The 17611-nt window shown below is 44.7% G+C and overlaps 1 protein-coding gene across 1 annotated transcript in view; it reads left to right on the top strand.

Moving 5' to 3' along the window:
* Positions 1-17611, top strand: part of POP5 (POP5 homolog, ribonuclease P/MRP subunit) — a 155961-nt gene that overhangs the window by 74455 nt on the left and 63895 nt on the right. The window contains exon 3 of the mRNA XM_069619774.1: positions 3945-4094. Coding sequence (XP_069475875.1) covers positions 3945-4094 — 150 coding nt within the window. The remainder of the gene's footprint in view (positions 1-3944; positions 4095-17611) is intronic.

The raw sequence follows: 17611 nt of genomic DNA, 5'->3' as shown, positions 1-17611 counted from the left end.
GCTTTCGATTTGGTAGATCACCCTTTACTGGTGGACCAGTTGGAATCACTGGTGTGCTGCGCTGGGTTAGCCACACAGTGGGTAGCCTCATTTCTTGGTCCCTGCAATGGCAGAGTTGCCGCTGATGGGGCATGCTCTGTTCCTGCACTCATTACATGCGGAGTCCCTCAGGGATTGTGTATCTCTCCATCGCTATTCAGTATATATATCCTTCCACTCTTGAGACTTCTTGATGGCCTGGGTGTCCTCTATACCAATTGTGTAGATGACACCCAGGTTGTCATGAAGCTCTCGGGTATGCATGCACAGGATTCCGTGGCCATAGATGCCATCTATTCTGCCATTCAGGCTTGGATGGCAGCTAACTCCCTGGCTATTAATTCAGAGCTTTTCATTGTGGCCTCGGGCCCTAGACTCAGAAAACTGTCCTTCGAGTATAATAGTTTCACCATTGCCAACACCATCATTCCAGTGGCTAAAAAGCTGAAGACACCGAGCATCACATTAGACGCAGAGTTGACGATGAGCCGCCACGTTGCCCAGGTTCAGGCAGCATGCGGTTTCATTAACAAACTACTTCACTGCATCGTCCTTTTCTTTCTCATAAAAACGCCTTTCTCTTGACCTCTGCTCTCGGTAATTCACGCCTGGATTACTGTAATAGTCTTCTGGGTGGCTCTTCTCTAACCAAAATATCTGCCCTGCAAGTTATCCAAAATGGTGCAGTACGAGCGACTTTCGGCCTAGCCAGGCACGGCCACACAACGGCTGCAAGGCGAGAATTGCATTAGCTGCCCGTAAAACATTGCATCACGCAGAAGATTCTCAGTCTGACTCATAAGTGTTTGAGTAATGAGGCTCCCAGGTACCTCATTGTCCGCTTGAAGGCATATGTGCCCTCTCGCAATCTGAGATCCAGGGATCAATCCAGACTTATGCAGCCCAGATTCAAGCTTGCAAAATTCGGAACAACATGTTTTGATGTTCATGGGCCGGCTTGTTGGAATGTCCCCCCCCCCCCCCCCCCGGATCTCAGAAAATTCAAACTACCTCGAAGTTCAAGAAGAAGCTAAAGACCCACCTTTTCAACTCCCCTTCAGATTAAGCTCCCAGCTCACCACACTGTTCTAGCGCCTCTCTGTTGTCCGTCCTTGTTTAGTTTCTTGTGCGCTCTGAGGCCTGCGGGTGTGTACCGATTTTACAAAAATTAAAATAAATAGGGTGTACGCCCTACGCTAGTTATGTTCACCCAACCTCTCTGTTGAAGTTGTGTATTTATGGCTTGAAACCTCACATTCATGGGATATGTTTAGGAGGTGTTTGGGGGAGGGTACTGAGGGAGAAAGGGAGTGAATCAGAATGGACGAAAGATCTTGTGTTTGAAGCATGCGCAGAGGGAAATCGCCCCTCAGTTAGTTTGTATCTTTCCTTGTTACCTCGAAATTAATAAACTTAAATTTACAAAATAAAAACCCCTTCAACCATTAGGATAGTCAAACCCTGACACCCCTGGACCTGATGGTGAATTTACCGCTGTTGCCCGTAATATACCGGTAACACCGGGATAGCGGGTGCCAGTAACGGTAAGGCTAGTCTGCCGGTAACCCGCCTGTGCTATTGTCTCTAACCCCTCCAGTACATGGTTTACTTAATCCCTACAACTATTGTAAATTGTAGACGTACCCTACTTGGGGACTGCCTCAGTTATTTGTAATATTTCCTCTATTTTTCATTTAGGATAGATATGATATTGTTTTGAAAAAAACTACAGCATTAAAAAGAAACCTTGTTGGCTCCCTGTGGAGCTGCTGGGAAGAAGTCTCTTCCTGGACCTTCAATCCTCTATTGATGGTCTTGAAAATCCCTCAGAAGCCTTGTTCGAAGAGCTCCTTACAGATTATAACAGCATTGATACAGAGCCTGCCATGGAAAGTGGGAGTGGTTGAGGTAGAATTTGTGATTCAGTGAGACGATACACAGCCACCAACTTTACAACCAGGATTTTGCAGCATTCAACCACAATCCCAAAAAGTACTGCAATAGACAGACTACTGGAGAACTCTGAACTTTCCATAAGTCTGAATTAAGGACATAAGTGTAAGATGTAACCGTTTTTCTCTGGTGCCTTGTGATTTAAAAGCAAATCTCCCTAACCTATCATAGTTGCCTGGTTTTCTCGCCTCTTCCGCCAGCCAGTTTGGAAATGTATTCACAGGAGTGCAGGGTTTGAAATTGCTGGGAGCTATTTAGCTCCTGCTTCTAGCCTAGGAAAGCCTGGTTAGCCTGAGACCAACAGCTTCCAGGGGCTACTTTTGGCTCCTCAGGCCAAATGGTGCCCAACAAGCATGTATATGTAACATTAACTGAGTAATGTAGCATCTCAGTTGCAGCCATTTTGGCTCATAGGAAGCCTTTTTCTTGGTGGCTGCCAGTAAGGAGCCTGTAGTTGTTTGGGTTTATTTGAATTCCTGTTTGCAGGCCCACAAGAGGAGACCCTATACTTTCCTTCATTGATTAACATCTGTATGTATTGCAATTTATAGAACACGTTTGCCAAAGCAATGAACAAGAAGGTTACTTGTACATTTTAATTTGGGGGATAAGGAGAGCTATGAGAGAGCATGTCAGAGGTGGGAGCCAGAGAAGTAAGGAACCTTGTATACCAGTGGACCCAGATCAGGACAGAGCCGCATTAGGGGAGACTACGCAAGCCGAGCGCCTCAATTCAGGATAGACAAGCAAACTAACCAACCCTACTAACAATTTCCCTTTCTGCATACACCCCTCAAACTCCAAACCAAACACAACCAAAACCTACAGCACAACAAAGTGCACAAACTTCACTACATTGCAACAACAAAACAAAAACACACATAGTCTTGCGCAACAGTACACGACGACGACCGGCCGCAAACACCCCAGGCCCAGCCAACAGACACACCGGGCTGAGGCCGCCAACAGCACATCACTGCTCCCTTGCACTTTTCCGGCTTCCTCCCACTAACTCAACCTCCCCTCCTCTTTCAGAGCTGCCAGGGGACCACTCCGGTGGTGATAGTGCACAGTACAAATGTCCTTTAACATTAACATACAATGAAAGACTTAAAGAGAAAAAGTTATATATGAAAAGGCAGGGTGAAGAACATGCATAGAAACTGAGCACAGGGTGGGCAAGGAATAGACAGCAGTAGTTGTGATGCTGAGGGAAGTGGGATTAGGAGCATAGCGAGATTCGAGATGAATGATAATAGGGAGATAGAACATTTATCCATTTAAAAACAATGCAAAAAAAGTAACGTGTGGAAGGGTGAACTGTAAAGAAGCAAGCAGAGACCAACAAGAAGAACAGATAAAGTTTAAAAAGGAAAAATACAAAAGTGATTTGAAGCTTGGTGGCATGAAAGAGACGCATTTTGGCAACATTAAAGAGGAACCAGCCAACCTTGTGTTTTGGGATATGTGTAAAGAAAGGGGATCATTGGGAAAACTACTTCTATTGGGCCATAGACGAACACCTGGGTTTTTGAGGTTGGATAACTCGAGGGAGCCTGCAAGCCTCACTGAAAGTCAACTTTAACTTTATGGTAATATTTGAACATTATACGATTGAAAAGTTTCTTCTCTACAAACTATTACAGGTAATTTTACTTTGGACAACTTTTATACAAATGATGTATTAGGGTACCTTACTATATTAGGGCATCCTTCTGAATTGTTGCATTGACTGCTCAGCGATTTGGAGAGTCAGGATAGCTCAGAGGAAACTCCCTGTAAACTGATATGCCTGGGCAAAAGAAATAAGACTTTGGGAAAATCTTCTGCATAGTCTTGAAAGTGGGCTTGGCGAAGAGATATTGACTAAACCTATGCTAGCTTCTACCCATGGTACGAATGTGAAGGCCAGGAATCTGAACTGCATTAACCATGTTTCGTTTGTTTTTCAGTGAAGTACCTCAATGCTTACACCGGGATTGTTTTAATTCGCTGTCGGAAGGAGTTCTACCAGGTGGTCTGGTCATCCCTGCCGTTTATCACTTGCCTGATGGGAAGAAATCAGCAGTATCCCTGCTTCTTTAACACGTTGCATGTCGGAGGCGAGTCCCTACTTTTGTCCTATTCCTGCTGCTGTCTTTCTTTTGTGTTGATCAGGCTTGTCTGACCAACAGTTCCTGTCAGTTGTTTAGAGAGGAGTGTCTTTTTCCTGTAACATATGCTGACTACAATGCAGTTACACAATTTCCATAACATGAAATATACACGCGTTTTGGATTTGAGATCACATGGGCAAAGTGACAGCACCTCTAAAATCCTTGCCACCTTACGGGGGTGTGTATGTTTTGCAATAATGACTTGTGACCAGATTGCCTTTGGATACCACTACTTGGAAATGTCCCCTGTCCTGTTGGCTGTTTTTAGCAGCCTTTATATGACCTCGGGGGGGGAAGAGATCCTTCATGCATGCATTGGCAAAACAAATAAGAATTGTGCTTCAGATAATTCTTGCCCTTCCTTCGCATAGCCCAAATTCACATATTTCTGAATTAACAAGGACAAATAAAGGCAACCAAAGAGTGGAGGGGGAAAGGGTTGTGAAGTATCCATGTGGGTAGAATATTACTGTAGGGAAAGCGTATTCTTTTCCATAGCAACATGGACAAACTGCAACAGAATCTCCTAGTGGCATTCTACTAATATGGATAGTTGGAAAGCAATGCTTTGGCAAGACAGAAGCCGCGCCTGGCCTCTATTTAATCATGATAATCTCTGGCAAAGCTGTTTAATTTCACCGCATTCTTGCGGATTTATTCTTTAAAGTGGCCTCACTTTTAGAAGCCAACAGATTCAATAATTGGGCATATTGGTCTTGTAAGATAATCACTTTTGATTAATGACCAGGACAGGCATGATACTGAAGTGCTTAACTGAACCTTGCTTATCTTTTTAATCTACAGGATCTGGCAGTCTTGCATACACTAGCAAACACCACCCCAAAACCCATTGGCCTCTTAACTGTTGCTCGACATCAACTGGATTGTCCTCAGATTGACACCCATGCCAGTCTCTTGAATGCATCAGTCAAGTACCACCTTAGTGGCAGCTATCCTACTATCATACTAGCCTACCAACTACCTGGAGCGGATAAAAGCTTTGACCCAGTAGAGCAGATACGTAGATCTTGCTCATGAGACCTTTTGTCCAGCGTGACTGCAAATTCTGGATAGACGTTACCACAAACCTAGTTACAAGAGAATACCTGATTATTTATCAGTATTTATAGAGCGCGCATCAATCCTAAGGCATTGTGGCGCTGTTACAGAGGCAACACATACTTAGTTCCAGGAAACAGTATTACAGGTCATGGAAAAGTACTGACTTTACATGATAAAACCGTGTCATAACATACATAGAGGAGGCGAAGAGGAGCAAAAAGGTTGGCGAGGGGCGAGGGTGGTTACTTGAATAGTGTAGTTTTTAGGGTTTTGGCAAAGGCTAAGAGAAGTTTCAGCTCTTAAGGCGTTTGGTAGGGCCTTTCAGAGTGTAGGTGCTAGATGAGGAAATCTGATGCCTACAGCATTAGACATCCTGATAGGAGGAATGCAAAGCTGGTTGGCGTGGAGACTTCTTTTTGGGCATGTGGAGGTGTCTTTGGTGATGGTTTCAGATAAGTAGGAAGGGGCAGAGAGACTGAGGCATTTGTCCGTGAGGGTGAGAATCTTGAAGTCGACCCTCTCTTTAACAGGGAGCCAGAGGGCGCCCCACCTTGCCTGCGTGATGTGGTCTTTTTTGAGGATGCTTAGGCGTGCTCAGAGCGTGTTGTTTTGTACTATTTGGAGCCTGTTAAAATTTGTAGTTGAGGTGCCTGCAAGGAGAGCATTACAATAGTCCAGTGTTGCTCCGATAGTGGCTTGGGCGATGGAGAGGCAGTTTTGGCTGGTTAGAAAAGGCTTTATGGCGTTAATGAGTTTGGTGTGGGCAGCGGCGGAAGTCATGGTGCTGACTTGTCTAGTCATAGAGAGGGTGGAGTCAAGGAACGCTCCTAAGGCCTTTACAGAGGAGGAGACGGGTATGATGGTATCGTCGATGGTGAAGTTTTCGAATTTTTTTGTTGAGTTTGGGCAGTATTTCCTTGGGGCCTATGAGGATGATCTCTGTTTTGTCCCCATTTAGGCATAGGCCAATTGCTGCCATCCAAGTTTGGATGGTAGTGTAGATTTGAAGGAGGGCTGCTGCATCTTGGTCGTAGTCACCAGTGAGAGGGAGGAGTACTTGTGTATTGTCGACATAGTTTGTGTAGGATATGCTGAGCGAATCCAGTTTGTTGAAAAGAGGCTTTGTGAATAGGTTGTAGAGGGTGGGTGCAGGATCCCTGTGAAACTCTGCAATGGATGGTGGTGGGACCTGCGTTAGCCTGATCGGAGGGCTCTGTCCTCTAGGAATGAGGTTATCCATGCGTTTGGGAGGTGAGAAGTGAGGATGTTGTGATTCACAAGGTCAAACGCAGCAGAGGGGTCTACGAGTAGTAGGAGGGCTGGTTTGCCCTTGTCCATTATGTCAGTGATTTGTTTGTTTTTTTTTAGATCTAATAGGGCAGTTTCTGTGCCATGGCTTTTGCGGAAGCCTGATTGTCTTTTGCCTAAGATGGCATTAGATTCAAGGTAGTGTTGGATCTGTACGTGGGCCGCCTTATCTAGAATTTTGAGAAGGAAGGACAGTGGTGATGGGCTGGTAGTTGTTGGGGCATGTTGGATCTAGGGATGTTTTTTATGAGGGGACGGACCCGTGCTTCTTTTAAGCGTTGTGGCACAGTTTGGCGGGCATATGTCCCCTTTACACGTGGATGGTTTGATGTGTTGGATGAGATTGGAGACTTCTGATTCAGTGACGTATCTGAAAGAGAATAGAGGGGTAGTGGGAGAGTGAGGGGTGGGGATAGGTAGAGGTGCTATGTCAAGTTTGGGTAGAGCTTCTCGTTGTGAGTGAATTTTGTCTTGTAGAAGTTTGAGTTTGTTTAGGAGGGCAGTCTGAATGCTAGAACACCAAGCTTCGTCTTTGATGATTTCGTCTGGGCTGGTGGCAATGAGGTCTTTGAATATGGAGAACATTTCCTTCCCTTAACCACACCTCGCTCTGCTGGAAAATAGCAGTCTTTAACACTTCTTCTTTTGATAGTTTTCTCAATGTCTTACAGAGTAGTATTTATGGCCAGCTAAGGAAAGGGGTCTTCAAAAAATCTCACAACCATAGTTTCGACCAACAATTGGCCAATGTTAAGGCCCTTACTAAGAAACTTATTAGGGATGTTCAAGCCCTAGATATGGATTGGGCAGATAAAACAACAAAAATTAAAACCATTCGTCAAAAATACAAAAACTACTGTAAGCATAGAAAAATTACTATGATTCAAAATGACGCACAGTATATGCTTGCAGTACTAATAAAACGAGATGTGAGGGCTTTTTGGGCTTCGGTTTCCAGCCTTGATAACACATTGATGGCTGATCAGCTTAATGCAATCCCAGAGGCCAAATGGTTTGACTATTACTCTAAACTTTTTGATATTGGGGAGGAAGACTTGGCTTCGGATGCATTGATGATTTACCCATCGAATGACACATGGAAACCAGTTTTTGATCTGGAGACAGTGTTCTGTCTTATTTCTAAGGCTAAGAAATCTAGGGCGCCAGGCCCAAATGGCCTTACGAACAATACATTCAAAGCCGAGCCCGAGATTTGGGCCAATCTACTCTTCCTGCTTTTTCAGGACGTAGTAAATTCCGGGAAGGTCCCTATGAGTTGGCATACGGCCCATATTGTCCCAATCTTTAAGAGAGGCTTACGCTCTGAGGTAAAGAATTATAGACCGATCTCTCTTATAGACGCGGACTGTAAGCTTTTTGCTTCTCTGCTCCTCTCCCATCTTAACATATGGATTAGGGACAATCATATTCTCCCCAAATACCAAACTGGCTTCAGGGCCGGCCACTCTACCAATCTCAATGGTCTTATTATAACTGCCCTTCAGACCTCTTCCTGGGGAAAATCTGATGGTCCTTTGTATGTCGCCTCAATTGATTTATCCAATGCATTTGATCTGGTCATTAGATCCAGATTATGGGAAAAATTAACTAAATGGGGCATCCCGGCGGGCCTCCTTTCTCTCATTATGGCCCTCTATGAAAACTCGGGGGTACACATCAGGCTCGATTTGGCTGGTACTCTCTCTAGGAGGATTAGGACGCGTATCGGGGTGAGACAGGGTTGCTCGTTAGCTCCCTGTCTATTTATCCTCTATTTGGCAGATGTGGATAACTTCCTGAAAAATGCAGGCATGGTGAGTGCTAAACTTGGGGACCTGAGATTCTCATGGTTGGCATATGCCGATGACTTTCTCTTGTTCGACCAGACCAAAGTGGGCCTGCAGAGGCTCCTGTGTAAATTTGAACAGTATGCACTGCTAAATGGGCTGAAGATCAATCCTGGTAAAACACGTATCATGGAATTCTCAAAGGGGAGAACCCGAAACAACAAAGTATGGAAAATGGGGGGAACAAACATTTCTCGAGTTAACAAAATCGTCTATTTGGGCTTTTTGATCTTGGCCCAACCATCGGTGATAGAACTGAGACGATTTCTTAGACAGAAACTGCTCCCTCTCATCTCCCAATCACGTACTTTGGAGAATAAATATTGTACGTTTTCCCTTAAACCTGTGGTAGACTTTTTCAAGGGTAAGGTGACTCCAAAGTTATTGTATGGTATGGAACTCCATTACCTTACACTTCTGCCCTTCTGGGACTCTCTTGAAGGTATTTACTGGAGGAAAGTTTTAAAACTGCCCAATTCAATTCCTACTGTTGCCATTAGATATGAGTTGGGTCTGGTTTCTCTACGAGCTAGGATTCTTTGGAAGGTTCTCTCATTGTTCTCAGCCTTGCTTTCCCCCAGACCCGATACTTTATATGCTGATGTGGGCCACATGATTTTTTCCCAGACACACTCGGGCCACAACATATATCTCCATCTTTTCTCCACTCTCTGCGATAAGACCCTGATGGATATATCCTCCGACAGGGACACATTACTTACAAACCCTAACAAGGTAAAGGAGTCTCTGTTCAGCCATGATTGGAGTAACACTATCGAAAAACTTCATGGTTATTCCTCACTGAGTGATCTTCAATTTGATCATAAGAAGAGAGGTGTGATGTCCTTTATTTTGTTCCAATTTCCTAATAGACACTACCGCTCTCTTCTTATAAAACTCAGATGGAACCTTCTTCCCACTCGGGAAGTCCTACGTAAAAGGAAGAAGTTTTCTGATTTGGATCCCACCTGTCGTTTTTGCAAACTTTTGGGGGTCACTGAAACTTCTCGGCATCTCATTCTTGATTGCAAGGCTTTGACCTCTTTAAGGGACAAATATCTAGGCATTTTTAATGTTATGGGGCGACTTGGGGTAGACAATTGGATTTGGTCACAATGTCTCTCAATCTCGAACATCAAGGTTGGTCTGGCTGTGGCGGGCTTTATCAGAGCCCTTGACCTATATGCCCCTTTGGTCTGATTTTTGCTCCTATTCTTGGAACTATGAATTTTTTTACTATAGGAGCACAGTGTTTTTTAATATGAGCAATGTATTTCATATTTTATACCTTGTATTTATTCTATCTGTTATTCTCTGTAACTAGTACTTTTTATTGACTTGACTAATCTTAGACAATCAAATTTCAAATCTGAAACCGGTTGATTATCTATTGTCTGTCCCTTTTCTGTAAAATTTGCTAACTCTTGCAACTTATGTAAATCTGTTATTTCGTATTTCTTTAGCGGGTATTTTCTTTTTCTTCTTTTTTCAAATGCAAATGCAAAGCAATGAATGTTTATCTCTTTCTTTTTTTACTATTTTGTTTTTTTTAATTATAAAGTTTGTTCTATTTGTAAAGGTTTTTTGTAAACCATATACAATAAAAAAAAAAAAAATTTGGAGTTAGCTGTGGAAATGCGGACTTAAAGGAGGAACACGTTACTTACCTGTAACGCTTGTTCTCCAGCATGGGTCTTGCATGGATTCACATGCTCGTAGAATATTCCCAGTCAGGCTGGGAATCCTTGGTAAAAAGAAAGCGGATTAGCTTTAAACTTAAACTGCTGGTCTCCTCTATAGCATATCCGTGTCCTTTGGGTCAAACTGCCCCCACCCAATGACACTCGCCCTCCTAAGCTCCACTCCTGGTGGCCATCTTTAGATTTGTTAGCGCACGGAAAGTGGCAGTATGAACCAAGAAGAGCCAGAGAGGAGAAGGGGGGAGTGTTCACATGGGAATCCATGCTGGAGAACAAAAGTTACAGGTAAGTAACCTGTTATTTCTCCAGCATGGGGTCTTGCGTGGATTAACATGCTCATGAATACGATTGTACAGCAGTACATATACACAACCACAGGTGGTGGCAAGGCTCACAGAAGCAATACACTTAACCCAGGAACGGACTCACCTGAAACAGTTTGCGTAGCACCGCTTGGACGACCCGGAACTCCTTCCTGGAAACTGTGTTGACACAATTTTCGTGAAGGTGTGGTTTGACCTCCATGTAGCAGCCCTGCAGATGTTGAGCAGGGAACACCAGAGTGAAACGCTGTCCTCGCTGCAATGGCTCTGGTGGAGTGGGCAATCAGCCGGCCTGGGAACAGTCTGTTGTGCAGACAATAGCAATGCATGATACAGCCGGAGAGCCACCTGGAGATGGAAGCCTAAAACAGGGTCTTCCCTTGGCCCGAGGGTCAAAAATAGAAGAAAAGCTGAAACCTCTTCCAAAAGTCTTTTGTGCATACCACATAGAGCCTCAAGGCACAAGCAACGTCCAGCAAACGCAACGCCCTTTCAGCAGGCAAAGAAGGGTGCACGAAGAAAACTGGTAGAATCAAAGGCTTGTTGAGATGAAAGTCTGATGGCACCTTCAGCATGAAGGTAGGATAAGTTTGCAGTACATGGAAGGACAAGTAAGACTGCTTACAGGAGAGGGCTTGATTCTCCCCAACCCACCTGGTTGAGGTGATCGCCACCAGGAAAGCAGTCTTCAATGATAGAAACTTCAAAAGGGGCACAATGCATTGGTTCAAACAGCGGCCCCGTGAGCTTAGACAGGACTGTGTTCAGTTACCAAGCTGGGGCGGAACCCTTCACCAGAGAGAAAGTCCGGAAGAGACCCTTGAGGATCTCCTTAACGAGCCTGTGTGACCACAGGGAGAGTTTGCCTGGAATCTGTGTGTACCAGGATATGGCGGTCAGGTGGTCCTTGATGGATGCATGAGCAAGACCTGCTTTGGCCAGCGAGAGCAGGTACGGGAGGAGCCGTGGAGTAGTTGCACGCAGCGAAGTGATCTTCTGTGCCTGGCACCACACAGATTCATTTTCAGTTGTGCCTGCAGCAAGTCAACATAGATCAGGATCTTCTTGCATTCTAACAGCAGTGAATAGTGCCCGAATTCTAGGTCTGCAGGAGCCAGGCTGTGACGCTCAGTGACACCTGGTCGTGGTGCAAGATTGCTCCTTCTCTGGAGAGGAGGCAATTGGATTGCCGCAACCACCGACAGATGGAGAACGTCTGAATATCAGATCTGCCTCGCCGGCACTACAAGGTTCATCCTGCAGTGCCAACATCAGAGTGTGTTTATCACATGTAGCAGTAGCGGAATTGGGAGGAGTGAAGGGGGGGGAAGGTGTACAGGAAGAAAACCGCTCCCAGGGGAACAGGACGACATGCCCTAGACTCCTCGGCTGAGGATATCTGCGGGCTGACAGTTGCCATTGGCAGCTGTCACAAAGATGTCGATGTGAGGAAGACTTCACTCACTGAAGGGGCGCGACTTTTGCTCTTGCTGAAGCTCCCTGCTGACAGTCTGTAATGGTGTTCTTGATGCCTGCAAGGTGAAAGGGGACAAGTAACGTGCCTTAAAGAATGGCCCAGCGCCATAGGGACTGGGCTTCCAGGGAGAGAGTGAGGGAATGCATCCTGCCCCGTTTCTCGATGAAAAACATGGTGGCGGTGTGGTCAGTGAAGAGCTGCACCACTTTCCCCTGTAGCTGAAATGACCTACGGGCCCAGAAATCTGCCCGTAGTTCCAGGACATTTATATGCAACTCCTTTTCCTCTGGGAGCTAGAGGCCTCTGGCGTGAGAATGTCCTACCTACAGAGAGGCGTTGGTAGTGACTGTAGACTGTTCCATGTGTTAATATCCCCACAAAAATATTGCAATACAAAAATATCACCATTATTTTGCGGCGATATTAAGGCATGGAAACTGCGGGAGACACCTCCCGCAACCCCTTCATTGTTGTTAAAGGACGATCTATGGTGATATTTTTGGTGGCGATAATATGTAGTGATACCCTGTAGACTAGTGCGGAGAGATCTGAAACAGAGCTCCTTCAGAGAGGTGTGGCTGAACCGACCACCATTGAAGAGCTTGACAGAATACCCAATTGAGGGAGAGTTTGTCTGGCCATGTGCCCGTGACTTGGAGCCAGATGGATGCAGGAAGACCTCATGCCCAGCAGGGATTTGATGAACTGGACTGTTGCGACAGGTGCTGTCGACGGCCATTGAACCTTGCCCAGGATGTCCTTCACCTCCTCTTCCAAGGGAGTTGGCAGACATGAGACCCAGGAACAGTGCGCTCTGATATGGCACCACGGATGACTTCGGATAGTTGATCGAGAATCCTAGCAAAGTCAGAAGTTGGATGGTCTCCACTGTGTGCTGGGTTCCTAGTGCGTGGCAGCGGGACCGAATGACCAATCATCCAGGTAAGGGTAGACGGGAATTCCCTTTGCAGTGCAGATTTGCCTCTACCGGGTCCAAGCATTTGGTGAACACCCTCCGGGCCGATTTCAGGCCGAAGGGAAGGACCTTGAATTGATAATACCACCACTGGATAACAAGACGCGGGAACTGCCAGTGTATGTGATGAATGGGGATTCAGAAGTACGAATCCTCCAAGTAGAGAATCGCCAGAAAATCCCCTTCCTCCAACTGGTTGAGCACGTGCTGCAATAGGACCATCCTGAACTTTTGGGATTTTAGGAACTTGTTCTGGCGTTTAGGATAGGTCACCATGCTCCTGACTTTTTCCTTACCAGAAAGTATCTGGAATACACAACGTAGTCCCGGAGGCGCTAAGGGACTGGTTCTATTGTCCCTTTCCCCAACATGGCCTGAATCTCTTGTAGCAGCTGGGCCATGTGTAGTTGTCTCTTGACTGGAGGAATGCACAGGCACTTGTCTTGAAATTCTAAAGTGTGCCCCTGCTGAAGAACGTTCAGTACTCATTTGTCGATGGAGATCTTTTGCCAGCCACTGATCAACAAAGTTGGATAGTCTGCCTCCCCCTGGGGTATGGAAGTGGGGGACACGGGACCAAGGCCGATTTAGGCCTGCTTGGGCGTCTGTCTTTTGGCCTACTCAAAAAATGTAACTCAGATTTAAGAAGGTTCTAAACCTCTTTGGATCTCCCTGCCCCATATGTTCAGGTGGGGCCAGAGGTACAGGCATAAAGAGCGTTCCAAAGCCCCCTATCGCCTGCTTTTCTTCTACCATATTACCTTCTTGACCGACCACCTCTAAAACTGGGGGTTCCTGCATTTCCCTATACCCAGCATCAAAAACCTGAGAACTTGAAATCGCCTGAATTAGAGCTACCTTTTCACTCCACTACTGAACATTCTCCCCTATGTGCCGCCCTCAACTCCTCTCAACTCCTTATCTCCCCCTAGGGCATCCAGTAGGGTTCATGACAGCTCAGGAGGACTTAAAGTACTTGGCTGTTCATTCTGTCGGGTCTGTTTTCTTTGATATCCTCAGTAGTTGCTGAACCCCACAGTCCCTTTAAGGTGTTGTGCCTCCCAAGCAGGTTTTGAAACAGCTGAGCCCGGAACACCCCCAGGGGGAAGTAGAGCTGAGCCCGGAACACCCCCAGGGGGAAGTAGATAAAATAAACAGATCAGAATCCTGACCTTGACTCTGGCAGAAATCTGCATGGGGCGAGAAAGAAATACAAGTTAACTTAATATTCTCTATAAACTAACCCCCTCATCCTTCCCTTTGAAGTCCCAAACATTACCTAAATCTCCCTCTGCAACTGACTAGAGGGTTTGTGTTTTTCTTTTTAGACTTTTGGCCGATTGGCTTCTCATCAAAGCCCTTCTTACAAGTTCTTATTCAATCTGTTTTTTATCTTCTGCAGGTAATGTTCCCCAACTTGTGTCCACTTTAAAAGGTTTTCTAGAAAGGTCTAAGCAAACCTTTCTCCAGGAATTGTGCCCAGATTTAATTCTGCTTGTAATTATGAGTCTTTTATAATTTGCTGTTTATCAGTTCAAGTACTGCCTCTTCAATTACTGTTGCATGGTTCTGGGTTGTTTAATCTACTGAAAAATTCTAGTTACAGGTTTTTACATTTGATCCTTTAACAAAATATATTCACAAGAGTGATTGCGTATACCGCACCTTTCCAATGAAATTAGTCAACAAAGAAAGAAAAGGAAAACTCCTGTACGCATGCAGTTACGGAGGACCTCCTCTAGAGGACCCTTAGCACCATAATTTAAAATTAAATTATAATTGCCACGCATACCACTCTTCCCAGTCTCCAGCGTGCGAACACAAACACATGGAGCTCTCCGCACAAGCTGCGTGTCTATTTTCCACACAGTAAATATCAGAGAGGAAAACGTTACAGTTGCACTCTTAATGCGATGCTGGATTATAGCTTAGATACCTCTGCTTCGTCTGACAGAAGTACGCTGCAAAGAATGTCACGCGCTTCTCCTTCACTCTCACAAGTTCACTGCCTTTTAGCAATTACTTCTTTTCAAACTCCTTGACTTCTTAGAAATTCTTATTCCTGACAATTGAAAAACGAGTTATACTATTTACAGTTTCCAATACTACATGTTAACAGTGCTGGTTGCTAGTGTGTACTTGGCTGTCTCCAGTCGCTGCAGCTGTCCTCTCCTTTACAGATTTAGTTCACTCCTGACTTCATGTTCTTCCTGACCTCTTCAATTGACTAAAACCTGCTGAAGAGGTCCAAGGGCTTAATTTTATAGAGCTTACTAAAAACATGTCCTGCCACCTACATTTAGACTAATGAAAGGCAGTTTAAAATGTTGGACTCAGCTTTATTGTCACAGCGGCCAATCATGTTGTAGGGTCTCATCCTCAATCTTGGCTTGGGGTAACCGCCCTACTTGGAACACATGAGTTAAGACAAACCAATGTTAGAATGGAAATTCAGAAAAGGTGTACATTTACACAAAAATCCTCAGGTAAGTCTTAAGCCCTTCTGCACCTGAACACAACAGTCCCTATCAAAAGGCATTGCGATGACTTAGGTCTGCCGTAGAGCCACAACATTCCCCATCTGGCAGAAACCTGAGTCTACTTTGTCAAGTGCAACAGTGATGGCGTGGTCCGAAGCCATTTCCTCTTCATGGAATCGGGCCTTGGCTTAGTCTGTGCCATCAGGGTGGAAGTCAAGGATGGGCCCTAGTTTGTAACAGTTCCCTGTTGTACCTTGACAGGATGGCATTGGCGGCCTTGGTGGTGGAGGCTGCTGTGGTAATGATGCGCTTGCCAGCCGCATCAAGCTTCTTGCCTTCCTGGTCCAGAGGCACCATAGACTGAGGGGTTTGATGACCTTTCTGGCGGTAGCTGATACGACAGAGTCTGGAGAAAGCAAAGACCTGAGACACCTGGGGGCAGAATCCAGAACCCATTATCTCTTCTCCAGCCAGTCATGCTTCACAGGTGTGGAATTTGGAGCTTTCATGAGTTCCAATCTATCTTCCCAACTGTCGTACAATGGGACCGACACAATGGTCGTTTTAGCAGACTGTTGAAAAAGGAAGCCTTCCTTCTCTTCTGGCACCAGGTTGAAGAGCTTGGCAGCCTTTGGGATGATGGCATGGAAGGAGCCCATTTCATCTGGGGGTGAAGCACTGGCAGGCTTTTCAACATCTGGCAGGTCCCCATCTACAGGAACGTAGCTGTCATACTCATCTGTGAGAGTTCCAGTGGCATCAAAAATTCTGTACGATGCATTACTTAGTACAATTGTTTAAGATTAAACTCAGTTTGTGTAAATCTGGAAGTAAAATATTCAATTAAGGTGTGGCGGAGATGAACCAGTCCTGGCACATGGGCAGGTAACAACCAAAGAAGAAGAGTTCCCAAATTTAGGGAACTCCTGTCCCCAGTGTAACACTGAAGCCGAATAGTCAGCCAAGCATTCAACATATAGTTTTCAATTGAACATTCCCAATGTCACTTTACAAAATCTTGCATAGATTGAGAAATTAAATTTCATGTACAACATTTACTCCAAGAAAATATTAATTCAAAATAATGTTTTTATTGATGTGGCCCAACATGTTTCGAGTTTTCAACTCTTCATCAGGGGTCTTGATTAACAATTCTAAAAGTAATAAAGAGTTGTCTTATTTTGGTAGGTTTCCTAGTGTTCTTTTACATAATGAATATTATGAAAAATGATCTGTTTGAAGCAGAGATTATAGTAGTGAAAGTATGGAACATGCTATACATACGGTACATGTATATGTATACTATGTTCCAAATGGTATAAATGTTGTTCAATAAAAAAGTGCAGTGGCTTGAAAATTCGAGTGAGGTATGGTTTCATCCCTGATAAAGGATTGCAAATGACCAATTTCATTGCAGCCTGACCATATTTTCCAGAATTAAGTCCGCAAACCGATTGGATAAATCTATATATGAATATAAGGAGGGAAGTCTCACCTCTCAAGTCCCAAATGCGCATAGTGTCTTCCCAAATCCAATTGCAATAGGTATATGTCTTCACTACGGTGTGCTACTTATTAATAGTAACCTCCTATCAAAAGAGTATATGCAAAGCGCAACCATGAATAACTCCTCGCATGGCAATCTGAGCAATATTAAAGTTAAGCGGTTCTTCAGAACATCTGTTTATCAACACTCACCCAATCTTATATGTAAGGTACTGCGAAGATGAGGGTCACGAGACAGACCATTACTAGAGTTTAGGAGATTGGCAAATCCATGACCCGAAGGTCACGATCAACATTAAATATTTCTTACCAAGTGTCCGATTTAAAAATATTAGTCACAAGTAATTGGACTTCATATAGTCCTACATGTCTGTTTGTATCCATGAAAATAAGACTCACCCCTTAACTCGAGGTGCATAAGGAATGTAGAAAAGATGTGGTGATTCACTGTTTGATATGGATTGAGGATCTCTCAAATCTGCCCCCATCATGGGTAAACGGAGGTAGACTAAGTGTATATACAGCAATAACAATCCTGCCGCTTAATTTCTAATGTCCAAGTGTAGGTTAAAAACCTGGTCCAATATTTACCACAATGCTTCGTTTTTAGGTCTGTGCATCTGGACTGGAATCTGGAAACCGCAAAGCAATCCACAGTACAAAATGGCCACTATATGAAACAGCGTACCGTCTTAACATGATGATGCCATCCCGTAATAACGGTGGTGACGTAATTGAAAACAAACTCGTGCAGTAGATCTCTGACACCGAAAGAGTCTTGCAC

The sequence above is a fragment of the Ambystoma mexicanum genome, chromosome 10 (genome assembly GCF_040938575.1).
Source record: "Ambystoma mexicanum isolate Mex_15411 chromosome 10, UKY_AmexF1_1, whole genome shotgun sequence".
NCBI lineage: Eukaryota > Metazoa > Chordata > Amphibia > Caudata > Ambystomatidae > Ambystoma > Ambystoma mexicanum.
The sequence above is the reverse complement of the archived record's forward strand: the minus strand, read 5'-3'. Positions and strand labels throughout refer to the sequence as shown.